At 37.4% G+C, this 17,567-nt stretch overlaps 1 protein-coding gene across 1 annotated transcript in view; it reads right to left on the reverse strand.

Moving 5' to 3' along the window:
* Window positions 1-17,567, reverse strand: part of CFAP47 (cilia and flagella associated protein 47) — a 525,834-nt gene that overhangs the window by 146,719 nt on the left and 361,548 nt on the right. The window contains 1 exon segment of the mRNA XM_070944210.1: window positions 6,678-6,770. Coding sequence (XP_070800311.1) covers window positions 6,678-6,770 — 93 coding nt within the window.

Below are 17,567 nucleotides of genomic sequence, written 5' to 3' on the forward strand. Positions count from 1 at the left end.
CTTCAAGAACATTTCAGACATTTGTACAGCAGCAATGAAATATCCAATGTACTAGCCTGCTGTGATATGAAGGCCATATCAAAAGGCCACCTCTGATGATGATTTAATTCCTCCTAACCTAATGAAAAAGTATCATCAATGGTGGTTACTATTTCAGTCATGCTGTTTTAATGAAACTAATAAATACTGATAATTGGGGCCACATTTTTAATTTAATTTAATTTAATTTAATTTAATTTAATTTAATTTAATTTAATTTAATTATAGTCCTTATTTTCTTTATTTTCAAAAAAGTTTTGAAGCTTTGCCCCTCTAGAGCTTGTTCAATATAAATTTCCTAAAATACTGCTTTGGGTTACCCACTGTGTTTGTAATGCTTTTATATGACTATAAATATATCTAATGAAAACAGAAGGTAGAGTTTAATTATATATATTTAGATACTGGCTTACACTCCACATTTTTCTTGTAGATTTTATCCCCCCCCCTTTTTTTTAATTTGATTTATATGCCGCCCTTCTCCGGAGATTCAGGGCGGCTTACAATGCGTTAAGCAATAGCCTTCATACTTTTGTATATTTTATACAAAGTCAGCTTATTGCCCCCACAATCTGGGTCCTCATTTTACCTACCTTAGAAAGGATTGAAGGCTGAGTAAACCTTGAGCCTGGTGAGATTTGAATTTGCAGTAATTGCAGGCAGCTGATGTTAATAACAGTGCTTTAGTCTGCTGCACTACCAGAGCCTTTGATACAAACAGATGGTTTTCAATTCAAGTGGAAGTGATCCCTCATATTAAAACTGTCCTAACATCAATCAATTTTTTTACTGTAAAATGGTTATGCCTGCATACAATTATAAAGTGAATTTGAGCTACATAACCAGGGGTGAAATGCTCCCGGTTCGGACTGGCTCGGGTGAGTAGGTAGCGATGACGGTGGGCAGTTTGAGAACTGGTAGCAAAAATCCCTGCCCCCGCCCCCCATGCCCAGCTGAGCCGCATGATCATCTAAGGCTTTTTTTCTTTTAAATGCCTCTGATGAGCCAAGCTCTGACGATCAGGCAACTCAGCTTGGATCATCAGAGCCATTTAAAAGGAAAAAACCTTTTTTTCTTTTAAATGGCTCTGACGATCCAAGCTCTGATGATCCCAGCTGAGTTGCCTGCCAATCAGGCAACTCAGCTTGGATCGTCAGAGCCATTTAAAAGAAAAAAAGTTTTTTCTTTTAAATGGCTCTGACGATCCAAGCTCTGACGATCCCAGCTGAGTTGCCTCATTGGCAGAGGGTTTTTTAAAAACCCTCTGACGATCAGGCAACTCAGCTGATTTGAGCCTTTTTTTTTATTATTGAAAAGTTTTATAAGAAATACAAACATTTCCCCCCCACACCCTTTCCCCCTCCCCCCTTCCCCCCACCCCCTCCCTAGACTTCCCAGAACAGGCACAGGGTATAGCATTCACAAACATAAAGCTAAAATATGCTAACAAATTATTGCATTCATATTCTCCCTAGGTCTTTAACGCCTTATAGCTCAAAAACTATAAACTACTTAAAAATATTTCATTCATAAGCTATATGAATCTTCTTGTTCGGGTACTTTATTTGCATATAGTCAATCCATCTTCTCCATTCTGATATGTATCTTTCATTTGAATGATCTTTAAGATATGATGAAATTTTTGCCATCTCAACCAGATGCACAACTTTTAATGTCCATTCCTCAATGGTAGGTGGATCTTCCTTCTTCCAGTACTGTGCCACCAGTAACCTGGCAGTTGTTATTAAATTCAAAACCAACTTAGTCTCTATTACAGTACAATCCGTGACTATTCCCCCCCAAAAAAACTGTGGTGTAAGTTTAATTTTTTTCCTTAAAATATTTTGAATAATCCACCATATTTTAATCCAAAAAGCCTTAATTTTTTTACATGTCCACCATATACGAAAATATGTAGCATCTTCACACTCACATCGCCAACACTTGGGTTGTAAATTTGGATACATACAAGCTAGGTTTTTTGGATCTAAATGCCATCTATAAAACATTTTGTAAAAGTTCTCTCTTAAGTTTTGAGCTTGTGTGAATCTTACATTTCTAACCCATATCTTTTCCCATGTATCCAACATTATTGGTTCACCTATGTTTTGTGCCCATTTTATCATACAATCCTTGACTAGCTCTGTTTCCGAATCTATTTCCACTAATACATTATACAACCTTTTAATATGCATTTGACCTTTATCTCTTATTTGCTTTATCAAATTCTCATCCTGCTGCATAATACCAGTTTTTTGATCCTCTCTCCATCTGGCCTGCAGCTGACCATATTGAAACCAAGTCTTAATAATTCCTTCTTCTCTTAATTGCTCCATAGATTTTAATTGTAATCTAACTCCTTCCTTATAAAGGAGTTCCTTATATGTAAACTTATCTTGCTTTTGCTCCAAATTTATATTCTCTATTGCGTGTCTGGGTACTGTCCATATTGGTAACTTATCCTTTAGTTTATATTTATACTTTTTCCAGACACGCAGTAGAGCATTTCTTAATATATGACTTTTAAAAGTCTTATCTACTTTCTTGTCATACAATAGGTAAGCATGCCAGCCGTATACCAGACCGTATCCTTCAATATTCAGTATCTCTTCCTCCGTTAAAGTTATCCAATCTGTAATTGCTGAGAGGGTAGCAGCTTCATAATACAGTCTTAAATTGGGCATTTTAAGACCACCTCTTTCTCGGGTGTCTTGCATTATCTTTTGATTAACTCGTGGTTTCTTCCCTGCCCACACAAACTTGTTTATGCCCTTCTGCCATTCCTTCAAATTTTCATCTTTTTTAAGTATAGGTATCATTTGAAAAAGAAATAAGAATCTTGGTAAGATATTCATTTTTACAGCGGCTATCCTACCCAGCAAAGACAGTTGCAATTTCTTCCAATTTTCCATCTCTTTCTGTATTTTTTGCCATAACGGTTCATAATTATGTTGATATAATTTCATATTTGCAGTCATAATATAAACTCCTAAATATTTAACCTTCTTAACTATTTCAAATCCTGTTAGCCTTTCTATCTCTTCTTTCTGGCTTTTGGCCATGTTTTTAGCTATTATCTTTGTTTTAACTGTATTTATTTTAAAACCAGATACTTGTCCATATGAGCAGATTATATCCATCAAGGCTGTAATCAATTGTACCGGTTGGGCTAAGGTAACCACCAGGTCATCCGCAAATGCTCGTAACTTATATTCATGCCGTCTAATTCTGATTCCCTTTATTATATCAGTCCCACGTATTTTATTTAATAAAATTTCCAGCGTCAAAATAAACAATAACGGAGACAAGGGACAGCCTTCCCTTGTTCTTTTTTCTATATTAAAATTACCTGTTAAACCACCATTGATTATTATTTGCGCTGTTTGTTTTTGATATATTGCCTTAATAGATTGTATAAGATTGTATGTTCTCCAAATTGCATCCTTTCTATTAGTTTTAATAAGAATTGCCAGTTCAATCTGTCAAAAGCTTTTTCAGCATCCAGAAAAATTAGCACTGCGGAGACCTGGTTGTTCCTTCCCAAATACTCTAATAAGTTATCAATTTGCCTTACATTACTTTTCATTTGTCTTCCATTTATAAAACCAGTTTGATCATGATGAATCATTTGCTGCATGACTGTCATTAATCTGTTTGCTAAAATTTTAGCAAAAATCTTATAGTCTGTATTTAAAAGTGAAATCGGCCTATAGTTTTTAGGGTCTGTATAGTCTTGCCCATCTTTTGGGATCAGCGATATAAATGCTGTCTTCCAAGTTGGAGGTACCTCTCCTCACTGTTGTATATTATTGAATAATTCCTTCAGTGGTTCCACCATTTCCTCCTGTAAACTTTTATAATAAATAGCTGTCAAACCATCCGTTCCAGGAGCTTTACCCACTTTCAACTGCTTAATTGCAAACATAATTTCCTCGGAAGTTATCAATTGATTTAAGCTATCCCTCTGCTCTTTTGAAGTTATACAAATATTCTCTTTTTGCAGATATCTATCTATATCTATATCTTGAATTTTATCACCAGTATACAGCCTTGAATAAAACTCTAAAAAGGCTTTTTTAATCAATTCTTGCTCATAAACCTCCTTACCCTTGTATTTTATTTTCTCTATCGTCCTTGCTTTCTGCTTTTTCCTTGACAAATATGCCAACCACCTACCTGGTTTATTGGCATTACAAAAAGTATTATGTTTTGCATATTGTAAGTTGGTTGCCACTTGATCTGCTATTAACATATTAAACTGACCCTTCAGTAAATTAATTGCCTCTTTAATTTTCTTATCTGTTGGATTGGCTATTAAAGCCCGTTCCTGTTTATTAATCTCCTCTTCTAATTCTTTTCTTTTTGCCCCCTGTTTCTTTCTATGTTTATTATTCAAATATATCAAAATTCCTCGCATGTAGGCTTTACTTGCATCCCATACCATTTCCATAGATGTACCCTTTTGCATATTCATAACAAAAAACTCTTTCATAAATTTTTTACACTCTTTTACATTTTCTTCGTATCTAAACAGATTATCATTTAACCTCCAGGACCTCCTAGGCCCTTTCCCATACTCCAATTCCATCCAGACTGGACTATGGTCTGTCAATGTTCTTGAACAGATCTTCGTGTTCTTCACCCTAGATAATAAATCATTAGTAATTAATATAAAATCAATCCTTGAAAAAGATTGATGTCTATCCGAAAAAAAAGTAAAATCTTTTTCTTCTGGGTTTCTTTCGTGCCAAATGTCCCTCAACTCCCCGTCATCCATCATCTCCCAGAACGATTTGGGCAATTTTGCTCTTGTTAAAACATTTTGTTTAGGTCCCTTCTTATCTTTTTTTACGTCCAAAACACCATTCCAATCTCCCAATGGGATACAAGTTTTATATCTCCATTGTGTCAACTTTGAGTGTAGTAAATTATAAAATTTTTCTTGTTGTTGGTTCGGGGCATATACTCCAATTACAAGCATTTTTTCTCCTTTTATTAAAAGTTCAATTGCTAAAAATCTTCCTTGATCATCCGCTTCAACTAATTTTGCAATTAAGTCTCTTTTCACATATATAACTATACCATTTTTCTTCTCTGCTGCTGCTGCAACATAATGTATACGTAATCTTGCATTTGTCAAATATTTTTGATCTTGTATCCTAATATGAGTCTCTTGTAAACAAATTACATCATTCTTAAATTGTTTAAGATAGTAAAATATTTTCCTTCTCTTCTGTGGAGAATTCAAACCATTGACATTCCAAGTCAAAAATCTAGTTCCCATCTCTGGGCCTCTGAAGCGTCTGGAGCAATTTCTGATGGTCTTGCCTCATTTGACCTTTAGGTCTTGCTCCCCCCACAGCTTCTGTTCTGGTGGTTTCTTGAGTTGCTATCTGTAGTTGTTGTTGTTGTTGCTGTCTTAATTCTTCCTTATGCTTAGCTGTTGCTGCTCTGGTCTGTCTTTGATCCTTCGGTTCTTCAAAAATATCAATTAACTCCACATCTTGAACAGCCATCTGAATTTGTAGTGGTTCTTCTTGGCCAGTCAAAACTCCCCCCTGAACCACTGTCAGTAGCTCTTCTCTCTCTCTTTCCAGTACTTCCTTCTTTCTTTTTCCTTCTGGTGATTTGGGTGTCCCAGCCTTTAATACGTTGATATAAAAATCTCTTGCTTTCCATATTGTATTAAGACGATATCTCTCTCCAGAATACGTCACCACTAAACTGGCTGGGACCTCCCATCTGTACTGTAATTGACGTTTTTTCAGCTCATCCACCAGAAAAGCATACTCCCTTCTCGCTCTCAGCATCTTGGGGGGGATTTCTTTCATTGTCATCACCTCCTGGCCTTCAACCTGAAGCTTGTTTTTAAAGGTAGCCTGTAAAATTTCATTGCATACTCTCCTTGTAGTAAAATATATTACAATGTCTCTTGGTAAGCGTTTCTGTCTAGCCACCCAAGAATTGACACGATATGCCTTGTCAATCTGCCAGCCCAGCTCAATTTTCGTCTCCCCCAGCAACTGTGCCAATGCCTCTGACATCATTTCTTTCAAGTTCTCTTGTTTATTCTCCTTCACCCCTCTAAATCTTAAAGCAAATTCCATATCTCGGTATTGTAACATTATTACATCATCTTCAGCTCTCTCAAGTTTGCTGTGAGTCTCTCCTAATTTTTTGTCCAAAATTTCTGTAGATTGCTTTATTTCTTCAACTTTATCATCCACCATTTCAATGTCATCTGCCAAACATTTAAATGCCAATAGAAAATCATCTCTAATCTGCTGGTTCCGAATTAAAATCTCATCTGAAACAGCCTGTATTTTTTGATTAGTTTCATTAATTTTTTCATTGGTTTCATTAATTTTTTCATTAATCACAGTAGCAATTTTATTTTGTGTAGCTTGCAGGGCTCTGATTTGAGCCTTTTGAAAGCATTTTTTTTACATGGTTTTACATGTAAAAAATGGTTTTAAAAGTAAAAAAAATTGGCCACGCCCACCCAGTCACATTAACCACCCCCACCAAGCCACGCCCACAGAACCGGTAGTAACAAATTTTAGATTTCACCACTGTACATAACCATATAGTTTCACAGATAAAAGTGTCCTTTAGAAACTTAAACCATAAAATGCTACCTTGTTTTTCCTTGAGTGGAAGCCAGAAAATACTGTCTTTACGGGAATGGTGGCATGGAGTTGCATAATGATAATCTGTGATGTGATCTCGATCTAATGAAAAAGGAAAAAAGTCTCTCATATTACAATGCCACATTCAAGGAGGAGAATTTGCTAAAGATTGAAATGATCAAAGGCTATTTTAAAGTTCTTCAAGGTATTTCTTGGAACAGAAATTGACAGTTAAAAGGTCTTTTTGCATTTTAATTTATACATTACATGCCAAAAAACTATGAATATTCATAGAGACATATTTAACATTCTTTGAAATAATGTATAAATAATTTCTGCTGTTTCCTACCCTCCCCAAAAATATCTATTTAGGAAAAGGGTTGAGTTAGAGGTTTGCTATTTAAAACAATGCTTACATAGTTTAAAAGAAATTATCTGCACTGAAAACATAATCAGACTAAGATGTACTTTTAGTAATTCTTTATTTTATAATTTTTATTTGCAATAAATTTTCTGAAGATTTGTAATGTTCTGATTCAACAAGTCTCTGAATAGAGTTTGATGATAAAATGATTTTTAAATATAATATAATAGAAAAATACAATAATAGGAAGGAATAAATACTACTGTTACAATAGTAGAAAGCAATGAGTGCTACTGCTTTAGAGAGAAAAATAAGACTGTTTGGTTAAAAATAAAAAGGGAAATAATGGATAATCTGATTATGTATTGCTATATATGCCTACATAGTTGAATATCTATCTATCTATCTATCTATCTATCTATCTATCTATCTATCATCTATCTATCTATCTATCTATCTATCTATCTATCTATCTACCTGATGTACAAGCTATTTCAACTGACTTGTTCAATCCAGTACAATAAATAGATGCAGACACCTAACACCTTTAAACTAGCTTCTGTTAAGCTGCTCTTGAAATGTTGCAGCTTGCAAAACAGTGATAGCAGTGGTAAAATCTAAAATTTGTTACTACTGGTTCTGTGGGCGTGGCTTGGTGGGGGGGGATATTGTGACTGGGTGAGCGTGGCCATTTATTTTTTTAATTTTAAAACCATTTTTTCTACAACTTCTTCAGCAAAAAGGTTGTAAAAAATGCTTTCAAAAGGCTCTGATGATCCCAGCTGAGTGATTGGCAGAGGCTTTCTAAAAAAACCTCTGTCGATCAGGCAACTCAGCTTGGATCGTCAGAGGCATTTAAAAGAAAAAAAGGGGTTTTTTTCTTTTAAATGCCTCTGACGATCCAAGCTGAGTTGCCTGATCGACAGAGGTTTTTTAAAAAGCCTCTGCCAATCAGGCAACTCAACTTGGATCGCCAGAGGCATTTAAAGAAAAAAAGAGGTTTTTTTTCTTTTAAAAGCCCTTGATGATCCCAGCTGAGCCGCGCGATCATCAGAGGCTTTTTTTTTTTACTTTTAAAAGCATTTTTTGGCCGAAGAGGTTGTAGAAAAAATGCGTTTAAAAGTTAAAAAAAAGCCTCTTATGATTGTGCGGCTCAGCTGGGCATGGGGGGGGGCAGGGATTTTTGCTACTGGTTCTCCGAACCACCTGCCTCCATCACTACCAGATCGGGTGATCTGGTCCGAACTGGGAGCATTTCACCCCTGAGTGATAGGCTATAAGTTGCTTTTGGCATTCTCTCTCCAAGTGCAGTTGCACTGAAATAAAATCACATCCCCCCCCCAAAAAAAAACATAGAAAGGGAGATATTAAAAACTCAAGCTGGTTTTTAAAAAGGCTGAGGAAGAATAGATTTTACTACTGATGCATGCTGAATCATTAGAAAAACAAAGAAACTAAAAAGAAATGTATGTGTGAATTATTTTATATTCAAAGGCCTTTGATTATTTTCTCAATGTCAAACTGTAGAATGTATTTCAGAAAATGGCAATTCCAGAACACCTCATAGTCAATGGTGGGATTCAAATAATTTAACAATCAGTTCTCTGCCCTAATGACCTGCTGGGTAGGTGTGGCTGGGTGGTCATGTGACTGAGTGGGCATGCCAACTCAATGTCACGTCGAGGGGTGCTTTGCCTCCCTCGCCCTCCCTCGCCATCCCCATGGCCATGGGGATGCTGCAACGGTCGTAAGTGTGAAAAATGGTCATAAATCACTTTTTTCAGTGCCATTGTAACTTTGAATGGTCACTAAATGAACTGTAGTAAATCAAGGATTACCTGTACAAAAATACAAAAAGCTTCTTTGCTTGCAAAAAGCTGCCCTAAATACCAGTCATTAGATTAGAAATGTGGGGGGGGGGGATACACACTGAAGATTAATGAGTCACAGCTGTCATGGAAACCTAAAGCATTCTGTCTGAATACCTTCCTTTTCCTCAGCAATACCTGCACCCCGGAGTTACAAATCAGGCAGGTTGCCAGAGCACATTGAGGAATTAAAATAGTTAAAATACAAGGATAACTATCAGCAGCCAAGTTATTCTTATTCATAAAGTGAAACCCTTTAACAGAGAGGTCATTTAAGCTCTCCAGAAAGTGGGTGAGCTTATTTGGGCTACAAAATGGCAAGCTAAAGAGACAAATTAACAAATTAACATCTTGAGTGAGGGCTAATTCCATTCTGCCTTTGTTCAGACCTTGCTGCAGGGAATTTTTGCCTATGAATATTGCTATCTATCTCTTTATCTCTTAAGTGCTGACATCTTCTGTGGGCTATTAAGGAAGGTGGGGGCTGCTTTCTCTCTCTAAGAAAATATATTTCTCCATTTCTCATTCAGGGAAATATATTCTTCCTTTTTAATATTTCTCAAAATATTTCATTCTTCTAGGAGAAGGGTGGGTGCTAACTTTCTACAATTGGTGCCATGTTACCATGGCATATTATCATGAGAGAAAACTAAAACAAATTAGAAGGAGGATCCACTTATTATCAGTGAGCAATCATGTGCCTTGTCCATTCCAAAGCAATGCAAGAGACTCCTGTTCCAAAGGTGCTTTTTCAAGAGGCAACTGGAAACCAAGAAAGTCCAGTTGCCTCTTGAAAAAAGCACCTTTGGGACAACCATGACCTGGTTGACTGAAGGATCCCATAGACAAGAGACTCCTGTGCTCAGTGAACTAACAGAGCACAGTTTCCCACCCAAGAGAAGCAATCATTAGATCCATTTGCACCACTTAAAGATACCTACCAGCTCGAGTCGGACATGACTAGATAGGGGACACCTTTACCTTTATGTAATATGTAAGGAGGAGAGGGTTAACACAATTACCCCACATACACACTTCCCTTGTTCATTTATTTTTTTTATTAACCAATCAAAATAATATGTAAGTAAAACATGACTGACTTTCTTCAATATAAATATGAATGTGGAGAATTGTATAGAATCTCATGTAGATTTGTGAAATGTAAATTGGGAGTATTTTTATTCAATGTTAAATAAATTACATTATCCCATAACCATTAAAAAAAAAAGGTACCTACTAGCTTGTCTCACTCACTTCACAAGATATCCTTAGGTAATCATCCAGATTTAAGGAAAGATCACATGCCCCCAGAAAGGCAGTAAAAAAATCAGACAGAATGCCAAGCTTGCATCCTGCCTCTCAGCCATTTCTTCCATGGCTATGCCAACCCTTCTGTAAATAGCTGTTCCAGTCGTGTTGGAAGTATATTCCAAAAAGCTTAAAACAACCCTTTAACAATCTTTAAGAAAGTCAAGCCGCGGGAATAAAAGTACCACAAAAAACTCCGGGGAGGGGGGGGACTCTGGAGAAGCTCATTCTACAGACAGAAAGTCTGGGCATACTACCAAGGACCAGTAAGGCTTACAATGTAAAAAGCTTAACCCAGAGGCAGTTTCTGAAAATACTTAAAGCGGCAGGGCAATTAAGATAAGGATTAGGCTAGAAATACAGGCATACCGGAATGTTTCCTTCCTGCCTCCCTTGCAGGATTAGCCCTGTAAAGTGAGAAAAGATTTCTTCCAACAACCGGTTTTCCGAACTGCTCAGAAAATTAACATCCGGTTCGGGAGAACTGGTGCGAACCAGTAGCAGCCCACCTCTGCTCATAGCCTTTATGAGAAATGTATACACAGGATAGGAAGCCAGAGTCTGGATGGGATACAGAGAAACAGACTGACTCCAGATTGGCAAAGGAGTAAAATAAGGATGTATATTCTCTCCTTATTTATTCAAACCATATGTTGGGTACATTACAGGCAGTCCTCTGTTAAAAACTACATATCCAGTGACTATTCAAAGTTAAACAGTATGAATAAGTGGTGGTTATGGACATTCCTCAAAGTTCTAGCCATCCCAACACCCTTGCAGTCATGTAATTGTGTTCTGGGTGTTTGTCAACAAGTTCTCATGAAGGTGCAGTATCCCCTGGTCACTTGATCATGTTCTGTGACCTTCCGTATCAACTTCCCACAAGCCAAGTCAATGGGGAAGATGACAGGGAATGTCATATATTGTTTGGATAAGTCTTCCCCTCCCAGGCACCCTTTCTCAGCCCCTCTGCATTTGCATCACCCCTCATCAGCTACCTTATGCTCCAGCCCTGAGCTTTGCTACATTTCCTTGGCCACTCATACCTTCTTGCATATCCTTCTCTATCTGCCAAAAGTGGGGGAAATTGCTGCCTGGGACTTGCAACTTCCTGCCACCTTCTCCATCAATGTTAGTTGTTGGAAGTTGGCAGGAAGTTGTGAGGATGGTTGCTTAATGAACCATCTTAATGATCTTTGTTTAACAAGAGTAATAGGGACTACTTGAAAACTGCATCACTTACAACAGAAATTTCAGTCCCAATTGCTGTTGTAATTCATGGACTAGCTATGTAGAGGGAGGCTGGTTTGAAAAAAGTTGGGTAAGATTTTAAGATGGAAGCAGAAACACAAGTAATCTGAATTATAAGTAAAGTTTTCCCTGTCAGTCATGTCCGACTCTAGGACACAGTACTCATCTCCGGTTTTTGGCTGAGGGAGCTGGCATAGTCAAAAAACAACTTCCGTGGTCATGTGGCCAACATGGCTATACAACCAAGGTATATGGAATGCTGTTACCTTCCCACCAAAGTGGTACCTATTAATCTACTTGCATTTGCATGTCTTTGAACTCCTAGGCTAACAGTATTAATCTGATAATTACTCTGTTAGCTGAAAAGATGGATGATCTTTAAATTCTAGTAATGAAAGTCAAAGAGGACAGTGAAATATTAGGGCTAACGCTAAATATAAAGAAGACCAAACTGATAACAATAGGTACAACAAGCAATCTTAGAACTGACAATGAAGATAATTAAGTAGCAGATAATTAAGTAGGCCTTTCTTACTATTATGAGAAAAGGAACCAGCAGCCAGGAAATATGTCAAGGTGTCAGATCCCTAAAAGTGATACTGCCATTCAAGTGGAGGAAGGGGGAGACTTGGATTCGATTTACTAGCATTGCCTGTGTCATCAGATATTTTACAACCTATATCCTGGCGCCAAGGAGGCCTGAGATTCCCTTTACCTGCAGGAATTTATATGATAGCCATGTGGGTTGTCTCACTTTAAAGGGTAGTGGTGGGAATGCATGTTTGTTCAGGTTCTCAAATGAAATAGTAAAGAAAACATCTTCACACTTGTGTATTGGCTAAAATCTGCATTCTGACTTAAAGGGAGGGGTCTCTACCACTTTAATCCTATTGCTTTGCCTAAAGGTATTCAGATTGTGCTTTAGCTGGATGGCTTTCACTTCTGCTTAAGTGAAAGAATCCTTTTGAACAACTACGTTTCAAGAGTTCGTACTTTCTTAAGTTGGAAGGAGAGGCGATCCTTACACAAGGACTAACACTTGGTAGACTACCAGTGAAGATCTTAGAAGACAAATTCAGATCTATATTTACAAAGTTCAGAATACTACAGGCAATGTTTCTCTGTGATAGGCAGAAGCTAGCCTTTGAAGAAGTATTTAAGCATCAATACTTTCTGAGTATTGATGCTTAAACTTTGGTGATGGAGATGATTCCTGACAATACCATGGATAGCCTAAAAAACACATAAATGGATCATAGAACAAATCAATTCAGAATTCTTATTGGGAACACAAATAATTAAACCCAAATTATTATACTTTAGACATGTCATATGAAGACCAAAGCTCTCCAAAGAAAAAGGGGAAAAAGAGCATAATACTACTTACACAAAGAGTATATGATGAGAATGCAATGGCTGTATACTGTAGGATGAAAGTGTGCTTCCTGGGGTCCAGCCTTGTCAGCCTCAGCCCTCATACTATGAACTAGGTATTTCTATTCAGAATTAAATAACTGCAGTTTTCAGTTATATCACTATTATGTAAAAAATGCTGTTATCGCATGAAAGTTATTGACATTTTATTATATTAGTCAGTGTCGAATGAATATCCTGCACCAGGCTTCTTAATATATAAAAAAACAAACTAAGATGTCTGATCCTCAGACAGTCCATTCCAGAACTAGGAAATGAGTAAGAGATACATATTCCTTTACTAAAACTATACAATTTGAAATAAGGCAAGTAAATGCATAGCAGGAAGAGCTCTATATTGAATATTCAAATAAGCTAGTCATGAGCAAACCAATCACATTTTATATCTTTTTCATGATTACAAAAGTTTATCATAACCTGTACAGATTTACTTTTCATGACTTAATAGTTACAAATTGTTCATATAATTGTTTCTGTTGTGAGTTAAGATAACTGTTTTTTTAAAAAAAATGTTGAGATAGTTAATGCACATAACAATATAGGTATCTAATTAATAAAGATGGCATTTATGGAGAATGTAGAAAAAGTAATTTCAAAAACTTGCACTTGCTATGGTAAATGACATGATGGAAAATGTTACTATTAGTGGAAAAATAGGCTGTCGAGAATAAAACAAAGTTACATCTGTGCTCAAGAATAAAATAATGTTACGACTTCCGGGGAATATAGCTAACTGAACACACGCATGGGGAGAGATCTCTGAAGTATTTCTCCCTGTAATGTTGCTCTTCTACCTTTTAACTGAAGGGACTGATATCCCATCAGTTTTTATGACCCACCCAGTTAGGGTGTATCAAAGAACTTCCTCTCAGGACCCTTCAATACAGCTGTAAACCAGCAAATTGTTTTTGGAATTGAACTCCGAAGCTGTCTGCATGCCAAAAGCTGGAAGAGGAGGGGCTGCAATCTCTTCGGGGGTTGAAGAAGCTGTCCGTTTTGAAGTTTATTTTTTAAACAGTAAGTTATGCCTCCCTTTCTTAATCAACTTCAAAGATTATTATTCTATCTTAAATCAATTTAATAGAGGCTTTTTCTAGCAACAGCCTGCTATACTTTTTTGAAGATCTGCGCCATTTCAGGAATTTCTTTTGTCTTAAAGAACAAGGGAGAAGGCTGCTAAGGCAAGCCAAATAAGGAAGTTTGCTGAGAGAGAAAAAAAGAAAAGTTGACGGAGAAAGATAAAGTTTTAAAGTCGTGATTTTAGTTTACTGTTCTGGTAACTGGCAGCTTGATCTTCTTCGCTGTGGGTGGCTAAAATTTTCTGATTCTAATTTTGACTAAAAGAGGAAGCCAAGATGCTGGAACAAAGTATTTGAAAGGTTTCTAAATAAAATATGCCAATTTGTGGGCCAATTGCTCTCTGGTGATAAAAAATCCTTTCAAAGCACTTCTGAGATACAAATATGTGGAGAATGTTACCAAACTGCAGAGGCAAATTTTAAAATAGCTGAAAATGCAGAGGAGTATATCGCAGCCTTGAAAGAACCGGATATTAACTTTCATTTTCACCCTCACTATTAAGGTTCAAATGTAAACCTCTCAACACAACAGAAAGAAATGGCAAATGGCGGACTTCCGGTGGCACCGCAGGCGCTGGCAGACGCTCCTTTTGGAATGTCAGCCCCGCGATCTCATTAAAACCGCTAAGACAGTCCAAATCAGCTGTCTGGCAGTTTGGAAACCTTCCCCTCGGGAGAAGAGAGGAAGGTGAGCAGCCGGACAAAGTAGAGCTCCCCAAAAGCCCTAGGAGTAATTCTGGGGCTTGGAGGGTGAGAGCTCCCTGGTAGTCCGACTGAGCTCCGGATCCGGGACTTTTCTGCTTAAGCAGAACAAGACACCGCGACCACCCCTGCAATCAACATTTAGCTTCAAAATAATCTTAAAGCAGGCAGAACAAAAACAGGAGTCCTAGCAACTGCAAGTACTGAACTTTAACTCTGTATCAATATTTCTTCCTTCTAAGATCTTCAAAAGGGAAAAGAAACATGGCGCCTGAACTGTAACATGGCATGGGAAAAGTGAAAGTTATAGTGAAAGTGATTATTAACATCGTTAGCGCTTCTAAGGCTGTTTAAGACTATTGGATTCTATATTAAAGAAAGAAAGATTTAAAGTGGAAAGATTACAGTTTGGACTTTAAATAAACTATAATACTTACAAAAGATTTAAAAACATTTGGACTTACTGATTTGGTTGCTGTAAGAAGTATAAATCGAAAGTTAAAAATGGCTTCTAAGCAAATAAAATCTGGCTTTAAAAGTGCTGGAGGATCGCCAGCACAACCATCAAAACTACAATCTTTGTCTACCTTAAACCCACGAATATTTATTTATTTATTTATTTTATTTTATTTAAATTTGTATACTGCCCTTTTCCTGGTGGACTCAGGGCGGTGCACAAGTAAAAAACATCCAATACAAAATTTAAAAATTTAAAAGAATTATACCCTTTGGCCAAAAATTAAGAACCTTACAACTAAAACCCATTAAATAATTAAAAAATCTAATATCTCAAAAACGGGGGGGGGGGGTGTTTCACGCCAGCCCTGCTTGATGGAAGAAAAAAGTTTTTAGGGTGCGGCGAAAAGCCCAGAGATCTGATATCCTCCATATCTCCGGGGGCAAATTGTTCCAGAGGGCAGGTGCTGCCACAGAGAAGGCCCTCCCCCTGGGGGTCACCAGCCGACACTGCCTGGCTGATGGCACCCTGAGGAGTTCCTCTCTTGGGAGCGTACTGGCTGGTGGGAGGCTATTGGCGGCAGAAGGCGGTCCCGCAAATACTCAGTCCGATACCATGGAGCGCTTTAAAGGTGGTAACCAGTACCTTGAAGCGCACCCGGAAGTCCACTGGGAGCCAATGCAGTTCGCGCAGGAGAGGTGTCACATGGGAGCACCCTCTCGCTCCCATAATCCCCCACGCAGCCGCATTCTGCACCAGCTGAAGCCTCCGGGTGCACCTCAAGGGGAGCCCCATGTAGAGAGCATTGCAGTAGTCCAGGCGGGAAATGACGAGTGCCTGAGTGACTGTGCGTAATATTGACTTTGGAAGCTCTACAGGAATCTTTACAGGAGGCTTTTAAGCAACAAACCACTGTTTTAGAGGGGAAAATTAAGGGAGTGTCTGATGAGATGGCTGAAATTAAAGAGGTCATTCAAACTCGGAATAAGGAAATAAGAGAAGATATAGTAATGGCATTTCAGGGTCTGGCAAAACACATTGAATTGTTGGATGAAAGAGTAGAAGAAATTAATCAGTCTAATCTGAATTTGGAAAATAAAATGGATGAAGTTCAGACCAAGGTGGATTGGGCAGATGATGAAGTGTTGATGTTACAATATAGAGTGATGGAGTTTGCCCTGAGAGTAAGAGGTCTGAGAGAACATAATCAAGAGAATCTGAGAGAGATCTTTGCAGAGGCTTTTGCAAAGATAACTGGGGAGCAAGAAGCAGATCTCTCATTGCAAATTGACAAAATATATCGCGTTAATTCCTGATTTGCTAGACAGAATCAATTGCCAAGAGTTATTGTGATTTACTTTACAACGAGGAGGACTCAAAATGAAATTTTACAAGCCTTCTATAAAAATAAACTTCAAATGGCAGGACAAGAGGTTTTAGTGCTGAAAGAAACCCCCCCAAAAATGTTGAGAAGCAGAAAGGAGTTTGTTTTTTTGGTGGATGAACTTAGAAATCGACAGATTCAGTTTAGATGGGATGTTCCAACTGGATTGGTGGTGAATTATATGGGAGAAAGGCATCGCCTTAACACAATTTGGAAGGCAAGAGATTTTTATACTAATGTATTAAAGGCTGGATGCCCACCATCTCAGGAAATGAGGAGAAGAAAAGAAGAACTGGCAATACAGGGACAGAAGGAAAGTAAACAGCCACAAGCTGCAGGAGAGACCTCGCTTATTGAAGAAGATTTATTGCAACTTTTTGGTACTGTTCAACCTTTGGAAGTAGCAGAAAAAAGAGAAGAACCAAAAGATCAAAGACAGACTCGTGCTGCGGCTAAACAAAAAGAACAAGATTTAAAGATACAGCAAACTCAAATGAAAGCTCAAGAAGCTACAAAAACAGAATACTGGATACTCAAAAGGACAAAAAAGGATTACTTCAAAATACCCAAAATCGTGCAAGATTGCCCAAATCTTTTTTTGACATGATGGATGATATGGAGTTGAGAGATATCTGGCGGGAACGAAATGTTGAAGAAAAGGATTTTACTTTTTTCTCTGATAGACATCAATCTTTTTCTAGGATTGATTTTATACTAATCACTAATGATTTCTTTTCTAGGGTAAAGAAGACGAAGATATGTTCAAGAATTTTATCTGATCATAGTCTGGTGTGGATGGAATTAGAGCAGGAAAAGGGAGCTAGAAGGTCTTGGAGACTAAATGAAAATTTGTTTAGATATGAGGAAAATGTGAAAGAATGTAAAAAACAAATGAAAGAATTTTTTGTTATGAATATCCACAAGGGTACATCTATGGAAATGGTTTGGGATGCAAGTAAAGCATACATGAGAGGAACCCTAATACATTTGAATAATAAATATAGACGTAAACAAGAAAAGAAACGGAGGGATTTAGAAGAGGAAATAAAAAA

Source organism: Pituophis catenifer, unplaced genomic scaffold (assembly GCF_029215685.1).
Source record: "Pituophis catenifer annectens isolate HBS135680 unplaced genomic scaffold, rPitCat1.0.hap2 SCAF_4, whole genome shotgun sequence".
NCBI classification, from domain to species: Eukaryota; Metazoa; Chordata; class Lepidosauria; order Squamata; family Colubridae; genus Pituophis; species Pituophis catenifer.